This window comes from Eutrema salsugineum, unplaced genomic scaffold (genome assembly GCF_000478725.1).
Source record: "Eutrema salsugineum unplaced genomic scaffold, Eutsalg1_0 scaffold_5, whole genome shotgun sequence".
Lineage (NCBI taxonomy): Eukaryota > Viridiplantae > Streptophyta > Magnoliopsida > Brassicales > Brassicaceae > Eutrema > Eutrema salsugineum.
The window spans coordinates 3,339,319-3,358,293 of NW_006256612.1; the positions used below are offsets into that span (position 1 = coordinate 3,339,319).

At 35.4% G+C, this 18,975-nt stretch overlaps 3 protein-coding genes and 1 long non-coding RNA gene across 4 annotated transcripts; all 4 read left to right on the forward strand.

The window, feature by feature from the left end:
* The first annotated feature begins 6 nt into the window (after positions 1-6).
* LOC18991894 (probable ribosomal protein S11, mitochondrial) lies at positions 7-1,999 on the forward strand. Its single transcript, XM_006415229.2, has 2 exons — positions 7-328; positions 876-1,999. Exons 1-2 carry the CDS (start codon positions 217-219, stop codon positions 1,763-1,765), a joined length of 1,002 nt encoding a protein of 333 aa, XP_006415292.1. The 5' UTR covers positions 7-216; the 3' UTR covers positions 1,766-1,999.
* A 303-nt stretch (positions 2,000-2,302) lies between these two features.
* On the forward strand, positions 2,303-3,188 carry LOC112084117. The gene is made up of 2 exons (XR_002898089.1): positions 2,303-2,511; positions 2,601-3,188. It is a non-coding gene; the product is annotated as an uncharacterized LOC112084117 (long non-coding RNA).
* A 4,288-nt stretch (positions 3,189-7,476) lies between these two features.
* Positions 7,477-11,283, forward strand: LOC18991895 (FRIGIDA-like protein 2). The gene is made up of 3 exons (XM_024152504.1): positions 7,477-9,920; positions 10,510-10,818; positions 10,947-11,283. The coding sequence occupies exon 1, from the start codon at positions 7,490-7,492 to the stop codon at positions 8,972-8,974; it is 1,485 nt and encodes a 494-aa protein (XP_024008272.1). The 5' UTR covers positions 7,477-7,489; the 3' UTR covers positions 8,975-9,920; positions 10,510-10,818; positions 10,947-11,283.
* Positions 9,745-11,229, forward strand: LOC18991896 (acyl-CoA-binding protein). The gene is made up of 4 exons (XM_006415231.2): positions 9,745-9,920; positions 10,510-10,627; positions 10,756-10,818; positions 10,947-11,229. Exons 1-4 carry the CDS (start codon positions 9,909-9,911, stop codon positions 11,027-11,029), a joined length of 276 nt encoding a protein of 91 aa, XP_006415294.1. The 5' UTR covers positions 9,745-9,908; the 3' UTR covers positions 11,030-11,229.
* Positions 11,284-18,975: the final 7,692 nt, after the last annotated feature.

The window sequence follows — 18,975 nt, forward strand, 5'->3', positions numbered from 1 at the left end:
TTGATCTTTTTGTTGCAACTCCGGCGAGTGAAAATGGCGAAATGCAGAAGAAATCAGAAATAATGGGCCAATGGGTTAAATAGGCCCATTAGTAAAAAGCCCAATCAGTAGTACCAAGCTAATCTGCAGATCTCAGGGGTCGAGACGAAGAAACTATTCGTTGATGTATGTGAAAAAAAGAACCCTAAACCCCTAAAAAATTTCGAGGAGAAGAAAATGAATGGTCTTTCTCGTCATCTTCGAGCTTCTTCCCTTCCTTCTTTGTTTCGTGGCTATGGTGGAATCAAGTCTGTCTGTCGATTTTCGTCTCAATCAGATGGCTTCTCTGGTTCGTTACTTCCAACATCTCATTTTTCTTGCCATCCGAGCAACCGAATCTGCTTTGTTTGAGTAATGATACAGAACGATAGTTGGATCGGGAATTTTTTTTCTGGGTTTAATCTGATTGATGCAATTTTGGCATTCGAAATTTTGGATTCGGTGGTTTTTCACTTTCATTTCTGATGCTGCTCGGTATGAAAATGTGTAATTTTATGATTAGAGGTTCATCGAATTCGCCATAGGAATCGAATCTTTGCTTAGAAGTAGAAAGCGATGGATTGAAATACTGTCACTAGTTTCATGTAATCTCAAAGATCAGCTTCTAATGGCTCTTAGACAGTTTGTTGGATTCAGAAATTAGACTATAAATGCAAGGAACAGCAAGAAATTTACAAATTCTGAATCCAATAAAAAAACTCGATTTCAATGATTCTACTAGTTTCTCCAATTATGTCTTTCTATGGAACAGCTTTAGTCTTCTTTTCTTAGTTTAGAAAACATCGGATTTCTGCAGGGTATGACTAAAATGTATCTATATTGAATGATTTTAACAGGGGGCAGGTTCGGCGAACAAGGGCCAGTTTCAGGAGAGACTGAAAAGAACTCAAGCTTACCAAACACGGGAAGGATCGGTTCTTCCCCTGATCCTAATGCATCGTCCTACAAAAGTTTCAGTGATATAAAACTAGGCTTATCAAACACGGGTTCCTCGACCTTCAAAAGCTTCAGTGAAATGAGATCAGGCTTATTAAACAAGGTAGGAGACGGTTTCTCGGCGCCTAATGCTCCTCCTACCTTCAAAAACCCGATGAGACCACGCTTACCAAACACCCTACCTGACCAATCCAGTCAGATGAATCAAGGCGTACCAAACACTGGAGTAAGCGGATTCTCTGCTCCTAATGCAACACCAAACTACCAGAACTTCACTCAATCTACACTTCTCAAAGATAACTTCCGCAGCGGAGGGATCTCGAAAGACCTGGACTTTGTTAGAGGAGTAATAGAGGAAGACGAAGGACGGAGAAGCACAGGACTGTTCTCTCATTTCCATCGTCCAAACATCGAAACAAACGCCGACATCATCCACATCAAGATGCTGCGTAACAACACGTTTGTCACGGTTACGGATTCCAAAGGAAACGTGAAATGCAAAGCTACGTCTGGTAGTTTGCCTGATCTGAAAGGTGGAAGGAAGATGACGAGTTACACAGCTGATGCGACTGCTGAAAACATTGGGAGGAGAGTTAAGGTTATGGGGTTGAAGTCAGTGGTGGTTAAGGTGAATGGGTTTACTCATTTCAAGAAGAAGAGAAACGCTATTATCGCGTTTCGAAACGGTTACTCCAATTCTAGGACTGATCAGAATCCTATAGTGTACATTGAGGACACGACTAGGAAAGCTCATAATGGTTGCAGATTGCCAAGGAAACGTCGGGTTTGAAAAAGAAAATGGAAACGTTCTTCTTCTTCATTACTTCTTCTCTGCAAAACATGTCTTGCAGGTTCACTTTTGTTATTCTATAGAAACCTTCTGTTTGCAAATTGTCTCTTTTGTTTGGTTGTGTTCTTTCTTGGGCTCCGAAGATAACCGGGTTTGAAACCGGAGTTTTAGATTCTGTGAGATTGTTGGACCAAAGGGATTTGATTAATAAACCGGAAATATGTAGACCTTTAACCGGCTTTTCTCTTTTAATATTGGGAAAAATCGCATTTTAAACCCTCAAATTTGAATTCACTGACATTTTAAACTTTGAGATTGAGACACTGACACTTTGAATCTTCAAATTAAAAACATTCACACATTAAACCTTGAAATTATGTTCCGACGTCGATCCACCTTAATTTTCGACGGAACAATAAACACCGTTAACGGAACAGTTAACTCCGTTCACATATGTTAATTAAAAATCGAATTTAAAAGAAAAAAATAATTCCGATAATTTACAAAATAAAAACAAAAAAGAATTATGACCCAAAAAAGACAGGACCCCCGAAAACAAAAAAAACAACGAAGATAGACACTCCCAAATCGATTTGGGGATTAGGGCTCATGAGGAAAATCAATTTCGATTAAACTGTGTCATTTTTGACATTTGAGAAGAAGCAAGTGATCTGGGCTACAAATCGGGGTTTAGGAAGCGAAACAGAATGAATCGAGGCAAAAAACAGTTTGAAAAGAGAGAAAGTGTAAGTTTTAAATTTCGTCATGATTTGTAGGAATCAAGAATCTGTTTACGAATTGTGTAATTTATGGGTGTTGATGCGTTTATTCTCAGATGGTTATCAATGCGAGTTCATCTGCGAGTGGTTACAATGATGGTATTCTCCATTTGTGTGATTGTAATCGGCCGGCGAAAGTTGTCAGAGCTTGGACTGATGCGAACCCTGGGCGACGATTCTACAGTTGCAATGGGCGTCAAATGGGTAACAGATATGACTCTTGCAACTTTTTTCGTTGGTTTGATGAAGAGAAACCACATGGGTGGCAACATCTAGCATTGTTGGAGGCTAGAGATGTCATTCGAGTGCAAAGAGAAGAGATTATAAAATTTGAAACAAGAGCTGGCATTGAAGAACTCGTTTGAAGCAGAAGGTCCGAGTGAAGTCCAGGATCAGCTGAGGAAAACCCAACAGGAATGTGAATCACTAAAGCAAGAGGTATTGGTTCTTAAAGAAAAGAGCACAATTCAATATCTTATGTCCTTGGAGTAGTCTGATCGTGGTTGAAGTTGAGCTGTTGATGACATTGTATTGTTCGTACTAGCTCATGATGACTTTGTAGTCTATTCTAGTATTTCTGCTGCTTGATTTATATTCTATGTGTAACAAGATTTCTATTCTATTCCATGAGTTAGATTTACATTGTTGATGGCATTGTTACTTATCAAAAGAAAGAGGTTTGAAAATTACAATTACAAAATAAGCATTAAAAACAGACACAAATGAAGTTCCGATATCATATATAGTCTTCAACTTTGGTAAAACCCAAAGGAACATGTTTCTAGTCTTCAACTTTGGTAAAACCCAAAGGAACATGTTTCTAGTCTTCAACTTTGGTAAAACCCAAAGAAATTACCGATAACATATAATGTCTAAACTAAATGCTTAAAATTTAGAACAACCAAATGCTTAATTATGAAAACACAAAGTCTAAAACCATCAAAAGACTCCTTGCTCTTCTCAAGGTTGTTGATCTTGTGGAGGATGTGGATCTTGTGAACGATGTGGATCTCCTGGAGGGTTTGGATTGAGGCCTGACCGATCATACACACGGTCACCAAAAACTTCAAAGGGACGGTCAGTGAATGGACTCCAGTAAGTACCAATCCCCTTTGGAATAGAACTGCCTCGTCCTTTTTTGGTTATCTTCAGAGGTCGTCCTCTTGGGGCTTTTTTTACATGTGGCACAGTATGAACTGCAGAAACTGATGGCTGAGGAGCACTACAAATGACCTGAGGCTGTGAACTTGACTCACCCTCTGGCAAAGGTTGAGAGCTAGTTGAAGCAGGGACTTTCTTCTTTCGTGGTTTAGGTTGACGCACTGGTAACACCTACGAAAAATACAAGAGTAACTCATATGTGAAGGAAAAATCACAATTTAATGCATCATATGTTTAAAAGAGTGTACCTGTTCTTGATTTTTTCTGGGTCTTCCTCGTTTTTTAGGTGCCTCTTTCACAACAGGTTCATTTGTACATCCTCTGTTGATATGACCAGCTTGCCCACAACGGCTACAATGAGGTATCCTGCCATGTCTTGTTACCTTTCCCGCATTCTGAAGATCTTCAAAAGGTTCTTTTCTCCTGTCTCGGTTTGGCGGTCTTCCTCTTGGCTTCCACAACTCAGGAATCAGAATTGGAGGCTTATTAGTCCTTACCCATAGTTTATCACCATTTACAGGCTTTATATTCTCCATGTATGTGCTCTTCAACTTATGTGTATAGTAATACTCAGACACATAAGGTATTGGATCAACTTGGTTGTCGTCTAATACACATACAACATGCCTGCAGGGTATACCTGCGAGAAAACACAAAAGTTATTACAAATCAGCAAACAATAATCAGTAAGAGTAAGAACTCATATTACCTGTCAGATCCCACTTTCTACATGCACACTGATGGGTGGCCAAGTTGACTGAATAACCACAAAAAAATTCCTCAACTTCATAGCGAGTCGCACTACTGCGATTTGTTGAGCAATTATTCTTTGCCAGCCTTGCTTTTTCCAATAATGCCATTGTAATTGGTGTCACAATGGTGTCACACTTGTCTGCCTTAAGAAACCTCCTAGAAATCCTTCGCATTGCTTGGCGTCTGACATCTTCTAATAAGGATAGCACCGGCTTTGATCTTGCTATCTTGATCGTCCTGTTAAACGCTTCTGACAGGTTACTGTGGACATCAGCACAATGTGACTCAGGGCTGAAAAAGGCTCTACACCACCTACGAGGTTCTGTTGCTACCAAAGCTTGATGTGCGGCTGGATCGTACTGCTTAACAAGGTCCAATTTATCTTCAAACTCTCCTTCGGTATAGCTATAAGCTACTTCCCAAAACAAATTCTTGTATTCTGACCTTCTGAAACCTTGTTTCTTCCAGTTGGCATATATATGCCTTGCACACATACGATGCTCAGCACGTGGGAATTCTGCTTCAATAGCAATGACTAATCCCTGCAACAGAATCAACAGCAAACTTAGAGCAGCCTAAACCCTTAAACGATGAGCATTATAAAGTGTAGTGTTTTAGGAATTGGTACCTTTTGTTTATCAGAAATTATGGTCAGATTCTCTCCTAAACCCAAGTCCAAATCAGCTTTCAACTTTCTAACAAACCAACCCCAAGTGTCTTTGTTTTCCCCACGCACCACAGCCCATGCAATGGGGTACATTCTGTTATCTGCGTCTCGGCCAACTGCTGCAAGGACATCTCCATTTAGCTCCCATTTCAGAAAACATCCATCCAACCCTATAACCGGTCTACAATTGTTCTTCCAAGACTTTCGAAGTTCTTCAAAGCATATATAAAAGCAGTCAAACCTCTGTCCATCACCAAATGGAACAGTGTTTAATTCAGTTGTGATGCCCTCGTGTGTCCTGTGAAGCTCTGCCTGGTAATCCCACAATTTCCCAAACTGAATAGATTGAGTAGACAGAATAGTGTCCAAAGCAATTCGCCTTCCTCTATAACACTTGGAGACAGGAACAACGATGTTATACCTCTCTTTAATTGAGTCTTTAATCTGATTTTCCTGTAAACCAATGTTCCTCCTCAACTCTTCTCTAAACAAACCTGCAATAACTCCTTGCTTAAGCATGGAAACTCTGCTTGTTTTTTTATGAGGGTGATGCATTCTACACACTTTTACCATCCACTTATTAATTGGAGGCTCGTAGGAACAAAGTACCCTAAATGGACAATTCTCACCGCAGCAAATTACAGCGATCCTGTTTCTCTCAGACTTAGCCATCTTGACATCATATTGAGTCTTGAGTGAGTACCTGAGAAGCTGGTCCTTGAACTCTAGCCCACTATTAAACTTTTGGAATAACCACAAGTAGGGTTCTTTATCCAAAGATCCGTGAAACTGTGTTCTCGAGCTTGACTCTCTCGGTTTTGCCCATTGCTCCCATTCTTCATCGGACTCTAAAGGTGTATCTGGATATTCTTTCTCACCTAAACCAAACTCTTGCTCGCTTTCTTCTGCTTCCCTTGCTGCTGCTTCTGCTTCTTCACGATTAACATAAGCTTCCTTTTCTGGCCTTATCATCTTCTCCTCGTCAAACAATTCCTTAAACCTTGGATCACTAGCACCATCTCCTGCATCTAGTACAACTTCATCTCCATCGTCATTCTTATTCCCTTCAACAGGCTGATTCAAAACAACAGGAACATCATACAAAACCATTTCCTCATTCTGATCATTGTCATCCCCTTCCACATCCGCACCACGTCCATCATCACTTCCATGAAGATTTTCCATAACTGTCTTGTTGCAGTTGTTCTCGTCGTCTTCGGAATCTTCAGGTTCATTATCTTCCCTTGGTCTGCGAGGATCATCATCATCGCTATCTTCACTCTCTGGGTCGTCTTCATTTCCATCTCCATCTTCCCGACCAGCTTCATATCCACCACCATTGTCATCCTCACCCTGGCTGCTTGGCAAATATATGATATCTCTCGGAACATCGTCTAAGCAATCGTGTTCGACATACACATCCAAGTCACCTCCTTCTTTCGCTTCACATTCAAGCATATAAGTATCATCCCACTCATAGTTTACAGTTTTCATCTCCATCCCTAATCTTTTGTACCAGATGAACCTGATAGACGTGGGTAAATTCTCTTGCGTCATGAACTCCTGAAATTTTCTCCAACTGATCTCCGACAGTTTCCATCGAACACTCTTACTACCCAACAATCCCACATACTTGTAATCTTCGTTTTCATGAGCATTGACCCGCCATAGTTGATTACGAGCTTTACAATCTTGTCGTCACTGTAAAATTGTCAAAACAAGTACGAAAATCTAAGAAATCGCAACCTCATACATCAACATCAAAAACTCAGAATCCCAGTGTTTCAAATAAAAAAAACAAAGACGATTTCTTACAGAAATTAAACTTACCTCATCTTTTATCTACTCTACTCAGCTCAATCTGGGTTTCTCTCCGCCGAGTCACAATTATTCGCCAAAACGATTTCACTCAGAAACCCTAATCCCCATTTCGATTTTGTTTGTTGTCGGGGTTATTTTCCTTTCTTTTTTCCTGTTTGTTTTATTTTTGTAATTTCGAGATTTATTGTTTTCAATTAAAATTATTTTCTTTCATTTTTAATTAACTCACGTTTAATATATGTGAACGGAGTTAACTGTTCCGTTAACGGTGTTTACTGTTCCGTCGGAAATTAAGGTGGGTCGACGTCGGAACATAATTTCAAGGTTTAAAGTGTGAATGTTTTTAATTTGAAGGTTCAAAGTGTCAGTGTCTCAATTTCAAAGTTTAAAGTGTTAGTAAATTCAAGTTTGAGGGTTTAAAATGCGATTTTCCCTTTAATATTGTACCGAGCTCTGCGTCACAGTACATACGAAGAGCTTTTGAGAATAAATACATATAAAAGTTTTGAAAATAAATTTTGAGTCTGAGGAGGAGAGATTGAGATGCCGATACGGCGGAAGAAGCAAAATAATTCTAGGGTTCCGATAATGACGGAGACGGAAACAATCGCCGCCGCGATTGACCAGTTTGACGAGAAGAAGAAGAAGCTCAAAAACGCCTTCGATGACCTTCAAGCTCACCGATCACTCCTCTCACCATCGTTCGACCTTTCCTGGTCTGAGATTGACTCGCACTTTTCCTCCCTCCAGTCTTCACTGTTAAACCGCTTCCGCCGCCTCCAGTCAGCCGCGACTTGTCCCGAATCCGAGAGAATCAAAGCCTCCGCGGCGGATACGACGGAGGCACCGCTCCTTTGGCCGGAATTGAGAACGTATTGTGAGAAGATGGACGGAAAAGGTTTGGGTAAGTACATGATTGATAATTCGAAGAAACGCTTGTCGATCAATCAGGAGCTTCCTGAAGCGATTCGATGCTCAGCGAATCCAGCAGCTTTGGTTATGGACGCGATCGAAGGTTCTTACCACTGTTCTCCATCCTCGTCGTCGTCTTCCTCGGCCAGAACGTTCGATGGAACAAGGATTTTCGTTTTGTTACTTGAAGCTTTGATTGAGATCAACGCGAATCTCACAAATGATCTAAGAGAAAGAGCTAGGACGCTTGCTTTTGATTGGAAATCGAAGATAGGTAACAAACCATCAGAAGCGTTAGGGTTTCTCCACTTGGTTGCAGTCTTTGAATTGGGATCTGTGTTCAAAATCGAGGAGCTTGTTGATTACATTTTCTTGATCTCTAAGCACAAACAAGCAACAACGATCTGTAAGAAACTTGGTTTGGATAAAACCCGAATCGCTTCTCTGATTCAAAAGTTCTTGCATACTGGGAGATTACTCGTTGCGATTAGGTTTATCAATGAGTTTGAGATGACTGATAGATTCAAACCAGTGTCTATTTTGAAAACTAGTTTGAAGAACTCTAGAGAAGCTGCGAAGAGAGTTTGCGCAGAAGGGAATTACTCAGTTAAGGCACAGAACGAAGCCATTGATAAAGAGCTTAGTGCCTTGAGAGCAGTGATCAAAGTCGTCAAAGAGAAAAGCCTCGAATCCGATTTTATACAAGAGAGACTCGAAGAATGCGTTCAAGAGTTGGAGAAGCAGAAAGCACAGAGGAGGCGTGACACGAAGCTAGCCTCCTCAGCTAATCCCCAGCAACCACAACAAAAGCTCGATAAGAAGCGTCCTCGAGTAGCTAATGGTGTAACTACGGATTACAATTTGACTGTCCAACCTCTGAGTCAGCTACAGCCACTTTTGCCTAATCCTAGCCACGGTTTACAAGTGAACCCATATGGTCTTGTGAACTCAATACGACCTGGTGTTACTGTCCCATATGGAAACTCATTGTCTCTATATGGCTCGGTCCCAGCTCCAGCTCTAGCTTCTCAACCTGTCTACTATGAGCAGCAGCAAGCTGCTAATGGTGGATATGGGTTGCCACCTCAATACAACCCACCTTACTATCCTCACTAGCATCCTCGTTGGTAAGCTTTAGTATTCTGTTTTCTAGGGATTGCAGGCGATATTGAATCGCTCGATGATAAGGAGGATATTTGGTCTAATGAGGTCTAGACTTATGTGTTTTGATGTTCTGTACATATATACTTTTCTGATGGTATAAAAGAAAATTGATCTTCTTATGTTTTTCTTTTCTGGTGAAGGGATTTTAGAGTTTTTTTTTTATTTGGCTTGGATTTCTTACATCTTTGTAGTCTACAAATCTCTTTTTTATCAGTTTACTTTTGAAGAGAATGTCTTCATGGATTAATCTACATATCTATCCCTTGATTTGGTAGATAACCTGCCAAGATTTCCTCCTTTTTTTCTTTCTTATAATTACCTAGATTTTCGATTTTCTTTCTAAATGTGTCTTGATTTAGGAGAATAGAATTTATCTAGTACAGTAGGTGTTTTGACTTTGATTTGTTGTTGTGAAAAAAACTCGATTAATTAGAAAAACTGAGTAAACAAAAATTGCCCCAAAGACTGAATTTACAAACACAGAATCATAAATAGTTCTTCTCAAAGACTTGGGATTTTTAAAAATATGCCTCGGTATCTTTTCTAGTGAATTTCGTTTGAGTGGAGAAGGAACATGTTCGTTGAGAAAAAACTGACACAGAACATGTTCTTTGTTGTACCCACATTGATTGGGATAAGCCAATCAGCGAGGTATCTGGGTCCACGTATACAGTAGATAATCTTTTTTATTTATTTTTGACTGTAAATATCTTTTTTTTTTTATGTATTTTCTCAAATTTAACTGTTATTTTAGAAAATTAAGAAAAAAATCTTCGGGCTTGAGGGTCTGGCCAATATATATTCCCACGCGTTCGTCCTCGTCTTCTCCGTCTTATACTGATTTATCTCTAACTTCCCCTATCTCATCTTTAGACGTTTATACATCATGGGATTGAAGGTACGATCAGATCCGTAATATTTTGTTACAGTAATGACCAATTTAGGTTTCATTTTCAATGCGGATCTACTGTGTGTAATTTATCGTATGTGATCAGACAAGTTTTTAATGGATCTCACCGGTTCAGTTCGTGTTCACGGATCCTCGATTCTCGATTGATTCCTAGATTTTTCTGCGTATACGGATGTGTTTTATCGATTCTTTTGGTTTGCAGATTGAGCTATGCAGGGTTTTTTTTTCATATTTTTTTTTGTTAATCTGGTTTTGGACTATGTTCCTGTAAACAATTCTCATATACGAAAATGATCACTTTTGTGGTATTGTTAATCAACTATACTAATCGAGCTTTTTCTCTGTATTGTCTTGGCTAAGTTCTCTTCTCATTACTGTGTTTTCAAACATTGTTAGCAGAGGGTAATAAAAGATTTGAATCTGAGTTAAATTTGGTCTTTGTTTATACTAGCGCCTTTGTGTTGAGTTTGATATGAAGTCTCTTTGCACTTACCCATTGAGAATTCTGAGTAGTGATGGTGGTGTTTGAGGTAACTAATTTTATTTCTCTTTGATGTGTTGATTGATATATCTGTAGGAGGATTTCGAAGAGCACGCTGAGAAAGTCAAGAAGCTCACCGCGAGCCCGTCTAACGAGGACTTGCTCATCCTCTATGGACTCTACAAGCAAGCCACGGTCGGGCCAGTGACCACCAGTTAATATTACTCTTTCTTTGTCTCTCTGCATATCTTAAGAACATTGAGAAGATCCCACGTTTTTTGCTTCATGGTTCATCTTTTCCTAAGTTAGTAACGTTTTTTTCTTACGATTAATGATTCAAAGGTCGTCCTGGAATGCTATACATGAAGGACAGAGCCAAGTGGGATGCATGGAAGGCCGTTGAAGGTAAAAAAAAAAAAAAAAAAAAAATTCAAATAATGAACTCTTAAAAAACACATTTTGTTGCTAATGCTATTGATTTGGTAGTCTAAAAAGGTCAACACTTTCATTCACTAAACCGAATTTGATGTCAGCGAAAACGACGGATGAAGCCATGAGTGACTACATCACTAAGGTGAAGCAACTCCTGGAAGCAGAAGCTGCGGCTTCGACTTGATGAATATTATGATTGATTCATCAAATCCTCCCTCTGCAGTTAAATTTATCTTAAAGCTTCAAATAACATAGCATAAGACTTGTTCTTGCTTCTCGTGTTTCTATCATTATGAATCTCTCTCTACTTTGTGACCTTCGTCTTTATTTAAAATCATCTGGTTTGGGCTATTATCTCTTGAAGATGCTTGTTATTGGTCTAAACGAAGAATCTTGATGCAAAATTAAAACCTTAGGTCATCTGTTGGCCGTTTGTGATATGATCTTTGTTGAAATGAAAATGAAGCTTATACTTCCGTTATTAAACCGTAAGATGAATGGACATTTGATAGGATAACCAAGTTTGAGATATTTTTAGGCTGATGTGTAAACCTAATTACAATCTCTATTAGCCACACACAAAAAAAGGATATAGGTGTTCTTCCTCTCTTTGTCTCTCTTTTTCATCCTACGCAATATTTGATTCAGATCTTGCCTTATCTATTGCCGCCAAATCTACGGTTGATAGGTTGTTTTTTTTTTTTTTTTTTGGTTCTGAAATGGTTGATGTAGGTTGGTATTAACAAGATTTAACTTTATAAAAAGAAAAGGTTGTAAAGATGGTATCATCATATATATTATAAGCGAAGTAAATTTTTATAGCTTGAAGCTTTCTCCTTCAATCTTAGGGTGGTTAATTACCCTTTACTCCTCCTTGAAAATCAGTTAATATTTTTAAATTAGTTTAAATTAATTTTTAATATTGTAAAATAATTATATCGAATTTGACTTAATATTGGGCTTTTTATATTTTATAATCCATTAGTTTCATGTTTTAGTTTACTAAATTATACTTTTTTATAACTCGGTGAACCCTAACATCGTGTTTTTGTATTTAGTCGCAAGTTAAAATTATTTTGTTCACCACAACTGAATCAGAAGCGGGTTATATCCAATCATCCTTTCGATACTTCATATTGATATTGATGTCTTTGCAGAAGAACCTCACATCTATAATGACAGGCTGCAACCTAGGAATAGATAGGTTGCTTCTATCGATATATTCATGTGACATTATAGATGTGAATTTTAAGCTGCAATCTTCATTCGTTCCTAAAGATTATAAGTTGCTTTATCTATATTATCATTTTGATTGGATTTGGTAAAGAAGTCATAGATACTTTTAATCGATGTGATGTTTTTTCTTGGACAATATCACATCGTCACACAATTTAACAAATCGGTTAAATTAGATCTAAGTCAGTTAGATCTAAGTCTCTAATCGCACATAATCGGTCACTTTTGAGTATTCATGTGTTTTCTTTTTAAAATGTATTTTTTTCTATGTTTGAATTTCAGGTACTTTTTCGTATGAAGATTTTAATACTGATAGTTTTTAGATCTAATATTGCGATTTTCCTTGGGTTAAATAATGGAGAACAAGATCTTTAAATTGAGGTAGACCGGTCATCATAGATAGAAGATTTACAAAAGTGTCCTTTGTATTCTTTTCGTTTATATATGTTGATTTGTACCCTTAGTTTTCTTTGAGTTTATATATGGTGAGATTTACGAATGTGTTCTTCGTATTCTTTGTATCAGTCATCATAGACGAAGATTTACAAAGAATCGTTAGTTCTTTGTTTTTGGTATTTGTGTATATGGTTAATTTCAGAAATTATAATTGTATGTGTTTATATATGCTGAGATATATCCTTACTAAATTTCGGTTTGACGTCAGCGACTAGAAAAGAATAGGGGCATGTGAAACGAAATATTCCGGCGGTGTTTACGGAAAAAGGTGAGGATAACATTGCGTTATTTTCATTATTTGTGTTTTTTTAATCAAACTTATTATTAATTTTTTGGATTGTTCGGAGAATGAATGGAGTTGTAAAAAAAATCTGTATAAAGATTTCAATTTCTTTTTTGTTTTATTATTGTCATCCTGGTTCAGGAGAATGAGTGGAATCCGATCACAGGACCTTACTTTCTTTTTGTCGTAGATACAACTCCCAAATTTAGACTTTTTTTGCCTTCCGAGGAGGTTTGCCTGATTCATCTTCTTTGTTTTTTTAGGTTTAATTCAATTTTAGTGTAATCATATAAGTGATTGGAGACAACAAACAAAAATAATTTTGGCAAAAAAAAAACAAAGAATAATTATTATAAGCTAGGTCAAAACTTCTTCTTGGTATGATAACTCTGTTCTATCAGCTTTTTTCTTTAATCTTTAATTTTGCAATCTTTTGTCCCTTTAGTTTGAGAGACATGTATCTCACCATCGGATGGAGAGTTTTAAGTTAAATGTGATTTTAATTTTCATACCTAATTTAGTGATTGTGTAGTCTTGTTCTACAAAGAATAATGAATCGAAACATATAGGAAGAATAAAGAATCAGAGACAGTATTCAAATAAACGAGAAGAAGATAACTTGATGGTAGCAATAAAGACGATTACTTGATAGTATAGTCCTAAATCTTATTGAAAATATTTAGTATTTTTTTAAGTCGCTAACTCTTTTTTGTTTTACGTGTCCATGTGTATCGTTTGGGATGAATGAATTATAACAAGATAAATGGCTTTTTTTGTGGTTCTTATGGTAAAAAGTGAAAACAATAATTTTTGGGCACTCATGATTATATACATCTAGGGGTGGAATAATTATCCGGTATCCGGTATCCGAACGATATCCGCTCCTATCCGATCTGTAAAAACCGGATATCCGTATAGTTCGGATCCGGATAGTGAAATTAAGTATTTGTTTATTTCGGATACGGATCCGGATAATAGAAAATTTTGAAATCGGATATCCGTTATCCATTTGTTAAAAATTTATTTATTTTTAATAATATTTATTTATTTTAAAAAATTAACTTTAGAATTGTTTTTGGTTTAACTCCTTTACATATGATTGAAATTCATATTGTGTGATAATTTTCTATTTTAGATTGTGAGACAAGAACATGAAAATGGATAACATATGGACATGAAGATAAATTAACTTCTCTATTAGTATTTTCTCTTTTGTTATGTAAACTTTTAAATTTTATGCTATTTTAATGCTACTTGACTGCTTTTTAATTTTTACTATTTGTAATTTGCTATGATGATACATTTTAATTATGTATGTTATCTCATTATAATTTTTAAAAATTAAAGATTTTTTTTTTAAATAAATGAAACCGGATATTCGGTCGGATATCCGTAAATATTTGGTTCAAACCGGATATCCGGATATCCGGAGTTTTTGGATCCGGATATCCGGAGTTTTTGGATCCGGATACCTTGAAAAGTCCGGATATCCGGCTCCGTTCCAGGTTACATCCTTATGTAAGTTTATCAAATTTTGTGAAATTGTAGTTTGTGCTTTGAAATACATGTTTTATTTTTCTTATGTTTTAAGGATCTCAAGAAATGATCCATGGGTTTGGATCACAGAAGAGACATGGCTTGGATCGTCAATGAAATCTCAATGATGTGGAAAAAGTATGAGGTTAGGTTTAAGAGCCACTTTGCAAGATTCTGTTTGAAACAAATGAAAATGTTTTGATAGTAAAGAAGCGTGTGATGATATGAAGAAGAAGATATGAAGAAGAAGATATGAAGAAGAAGAAAGGAGGAGATGACGAAGATACTTGAAAATAAACTAAGAAACAAAATTAAACAAAGTGAAATTGAACAAAATAATATTAAATCTATCTATTATGGAATTTATCTTTTATGAAGGTGAAAATGGAAAAGAAGAACTTGCTGGAAATTCTAGAGGAAGAATAGATCTAAATCTAGAGAGAGAGAGGTTTAAGTTTTCAAATACATGTAATAGATCAATATTTTACCATTGTTAGCTCGTATCTTAATAAAAACATGTATATGTAGTTTTGTTTTTAATAATAGTGGTCTTATTTTTTTTTCCTAATTTTTATTTTTTAATGGAAATTTTTTAATCAACCATTTATGATATACTTGCTATATGCGTTTTTGACACATCATCGATCCCGACTTCGGAACAAATTTATTTATTTGCTTGGATTCATTATACTAACCAATAAAGAGAGTACTTCAAGTTATTATAAATCTAGAAAAATAAGAATTTCTTGAGGAGAGAACGACAGAAGAAGAAGAAGGAGAGATCATGCTTGACATTCTCGAAGGAGAACCAATGGAGATCTAAACAAGGAATCCAAAGAGAGAAAGAAAGTTAAAGTCTTCCGGAACATGTAAATATGTAACTGATCAGTTAGATACCTGTCAGTTCGTCTCTTGGATGTTCATAAGTTTTGTTCTAATTTAGTTGATTTGAAAGTCAAAACCTTCAAAGACCTGTAGTTGTAGTTTGTTTGATAGTGGTGGTCTTACTTTTTTTATTTGTATATGTGTCTCTATTTTTTTCAATTCTTATGTATCCTTCTCTATTATTCATAATTGATAGGTTCGCTATTATGTATTTTGGCACATCTTCGATCATGACTTTGGAACTTTGCTTGGGTTTGTAATATTAACCTTTATATTTTGTGTGGATAATAAGAGTACTTGAAATGACATAATATTTAGAGAAAAAGCATTTTAAAAAAAATAAAATGGCAATGATCCATGAAACATATCAGTGTATGATCAAAAAAATTTCATGGATGTTGAATTCAAAAATATTAAACTGGTTCCAAACCCAATTTGAAATGCTTGAGAAAAGGTACATAAGGTACAAAGAAACTGTGGTAGAAATGACGCTGAAGATAAACTAAGTGAACAAAATAGAGAAGAAGAAGTTGAAAAAAAAATACTCAATCTATCTATTGTGAAATATATCTTTCATGAAAGTGAAAAAAATAAGAAATGCTGAAGATTCTCGGGCAATATTCAAAAGAGATCCAAAATAAAAAAGAAAGAGAGATATATACCAAGAGAGAAGGGGAGAGAGAGTGATGGAAAATATAATAGAAGATTTTGATATAAAATTGAATGGTGAGGAAGAAGCCAAAGACGAGATAAATAAATTTCAGAAGAAGAAGAAGTCAAAAGTAAGAATAAAAAGTCGGAGAATATGAAGATGATGAAGAATGAGAGGGAACAAGAAGTTGATGAAAATAATAAGGAAAAAACAATGAGAAAAAAAGATGACATAGAAAAAAAAAATTAAAAACATAAGTAAAATAAGAAGGTGGATGAGACAAAACGATAAACAAAATATAGGAGTAAGGTGATAAACAAAAAATAAAGAATAAAAAGAAGAAGGCGAAGTAGAAGAAGTTGAGGTTGAAAAGATGATGAAAAAGAAAAGCTGAAAGAGCAAGACAAAAGACGAACCGAAAAAAGAAAGAAGAAGAAGAAAAAACCAAATACGTTAAAGAAAAATGAAATCTACATACTTATGAAGAAATGGAGAAAGATTTATAGCGAGGGAAAAAAATGTTAAAGGAATACAACCATAATGAACAATGTTGTATTCCTTCATTTTTTTGGGTTTGTCAAATTTCTAACATTGTTATAATATTTTTTTATGTAGCAAAGTTAATAATGTAATGGTGTTATTATTTTAAGAAACACATCTGCTTAAATATTTATGTTTTAACTCATAAAACACTTTTGCCCGTGCAAGGTGCGAACTAATTACCTAGTAAACTTGTGAAATTGTTTTGGTCACAATTTTTGAGTAAAGGCAGAGTTTGGAGTCCATAAACTATTTCCTTCAGATAGTCAAATATCATTATAAGACTAGAGTGAATCTTTTCAATTATGTCTTATAGGATGATCAATAAAAATTGTGAAAATATCACTAAACTATATTAGAAATATATATAAGAAAAAAAATATATTCAAGAAAAATCTGCATGTGTATACGCAGGACCGGTCCAAACTCATCTGGCGCCTAAAGCACATTTCAAAAATGATGCCCTTTAATCGCAACAAAGTTTTTATTTTGTTTTTTAAGTAAATATAAAAATAATACAAAATATCATTAAAACTTTATTTTTTTGTAAGATATAAAATTTAAAAATATTTTCCACAAAAGAAGGAGAGAAGATGAAATTTTTTGTCTAGGCTTTAAAAAAAATAGTTATCTTATAATTTATATTATTTTAATTAAAAGAAAGTAAGCGTGTCAAAAAGGAAACAAAATCCATTAAATCCCTTATTGTTTGATCCAAAGAATAAAAAAAAAAAGAAGAAGAAGGAAGAATTGGGGTCGTACCCAAAATCTGTAAGGAGGTTAGAAGCAACTCAGACAACTATACCAAAGGAAGAGAATCAAAATTGCTGCCCCTAAAATAGTTATATTATTTGACGACTAAAGCCTTTGCTTTATGAGTTTTAACTCAGGCCGGCTCTGTGTATACGCAGATAACCTTTTTTTTTTGCTTGGAAGAAATTTGTTTTTTCAAGCACACAATTTTTTTTTTTTTTTTTTACTGAAACAATAATCCGTTTTCTTCTTAAAAAATGCTTGCGTCTTGTTTTTGTTTTCAAGTTTTCTTTTGTAACAAGGGCTCATTTGTTTTTTTTTGTTTTTGATTTTTTTCTTTCACTGTAAACAACTAAAAAATAGATATATTAGGTTGCAGTTATTTTTCTTAACTCTGTTTTTCTCCTATGTTTTTAAATTCGTTATGTTTTCCAACTAAATTTTTGTGCTTTTATTTCTGATTTAAATGTAAAAAAAATTCAAAATTTTTCACATAAATGTTCATAGACATTTACATGTTCTTGTTTATTCTACTCGTCTAAAACATTTTTCACAAAAAATTTCCATCAAAATGGTAAAAAAATTTAATATAATACAAATTTAACGAAAAAACTTCAACTATCACATAAAAACATTAAATCTTGAATAAATTTATCGAATTGAATCCGTACACTAGTCAGCATAAACAATATATGGTAACATCGTTTAATATACATCTAAAAAATACTTAATAGTTTGATTCACATAAATTATAAGTTTTCCAAACACATATTTTCACAATTGTCATCCAATATATATATATATAACTTTTTAGCATTTCTAACATACAGAAAATAATAATTTATGAAATGTAGGATTTACTAATAGCCGCTAGAACAATGTACCATATTAATGGCTTGAGTTACCGACAAAAAGAAAAAATGTTAGTGTTGCTGTGTTGGTGGTATAAGCTAATTATTTATTTAATTATCCAAAAGAATAATTTCAAAAATTTATAACATAAAAGACAGCGGAATGAGAAATGGAAGAACTGGGATTAATTTTTAAATAAACCGAGAAAGCGATCCGTCTGGTTTTTGTCCCTAAATATTTTCAAAATTTGAAAACCAAACGTTCCCGATTTTCATCATTTGTGTTCTCCAACGCCACAAAACGCCGCAACCCGCCGCCTCCGCCGCTGCAGCTGCATCGGGGAATGTAAATAGCCGACGTCTTTACCCCTTTTGATTGTATCGTGTAAGTCATCATCATCTTCTTCTTCCTCCCCTCCTTTCATAAACCCTAATTTCGGGGGTTCTGTGCAGTCGCAGTGGTTTACCCATCATCAAAACCATCAGTGTTCAATTTCTCATGTTAGGATTACCTCCAATTTGATCTCTATTTCTGAAATTTCCACTATTTTGCATGAATCGATTAGCTTTTGACTTTGATGACCACAAGAATCGACTAAGTATTTAAGATTCCTTTTCGCTTTGTGCATTTCGCTTTCGATAGTGATCTGATTTCTCGTAGCTACGACTCAGCTGATTCTGATTATATCGGAGGGTTTTAATTTATGCCCATTCCATGTTTTTTCTTCATTTTCAGGTTTCCAGCTTATTGATCGAAGCTCATTGATCTTCCGATTTGCCTAAATGTCTCTCTTAAGTAGGTTCTTTTACAAGAGACCACCAGATGGATTGCTTGAATTTGCTGATAGAGTTTATGGTAATACAATTCCTTTCTTAATAATGAATAAAGCTATTACAGTTTAGTTTCTTTCTTGTTCGTGTTCTAATAGGCAAATCTG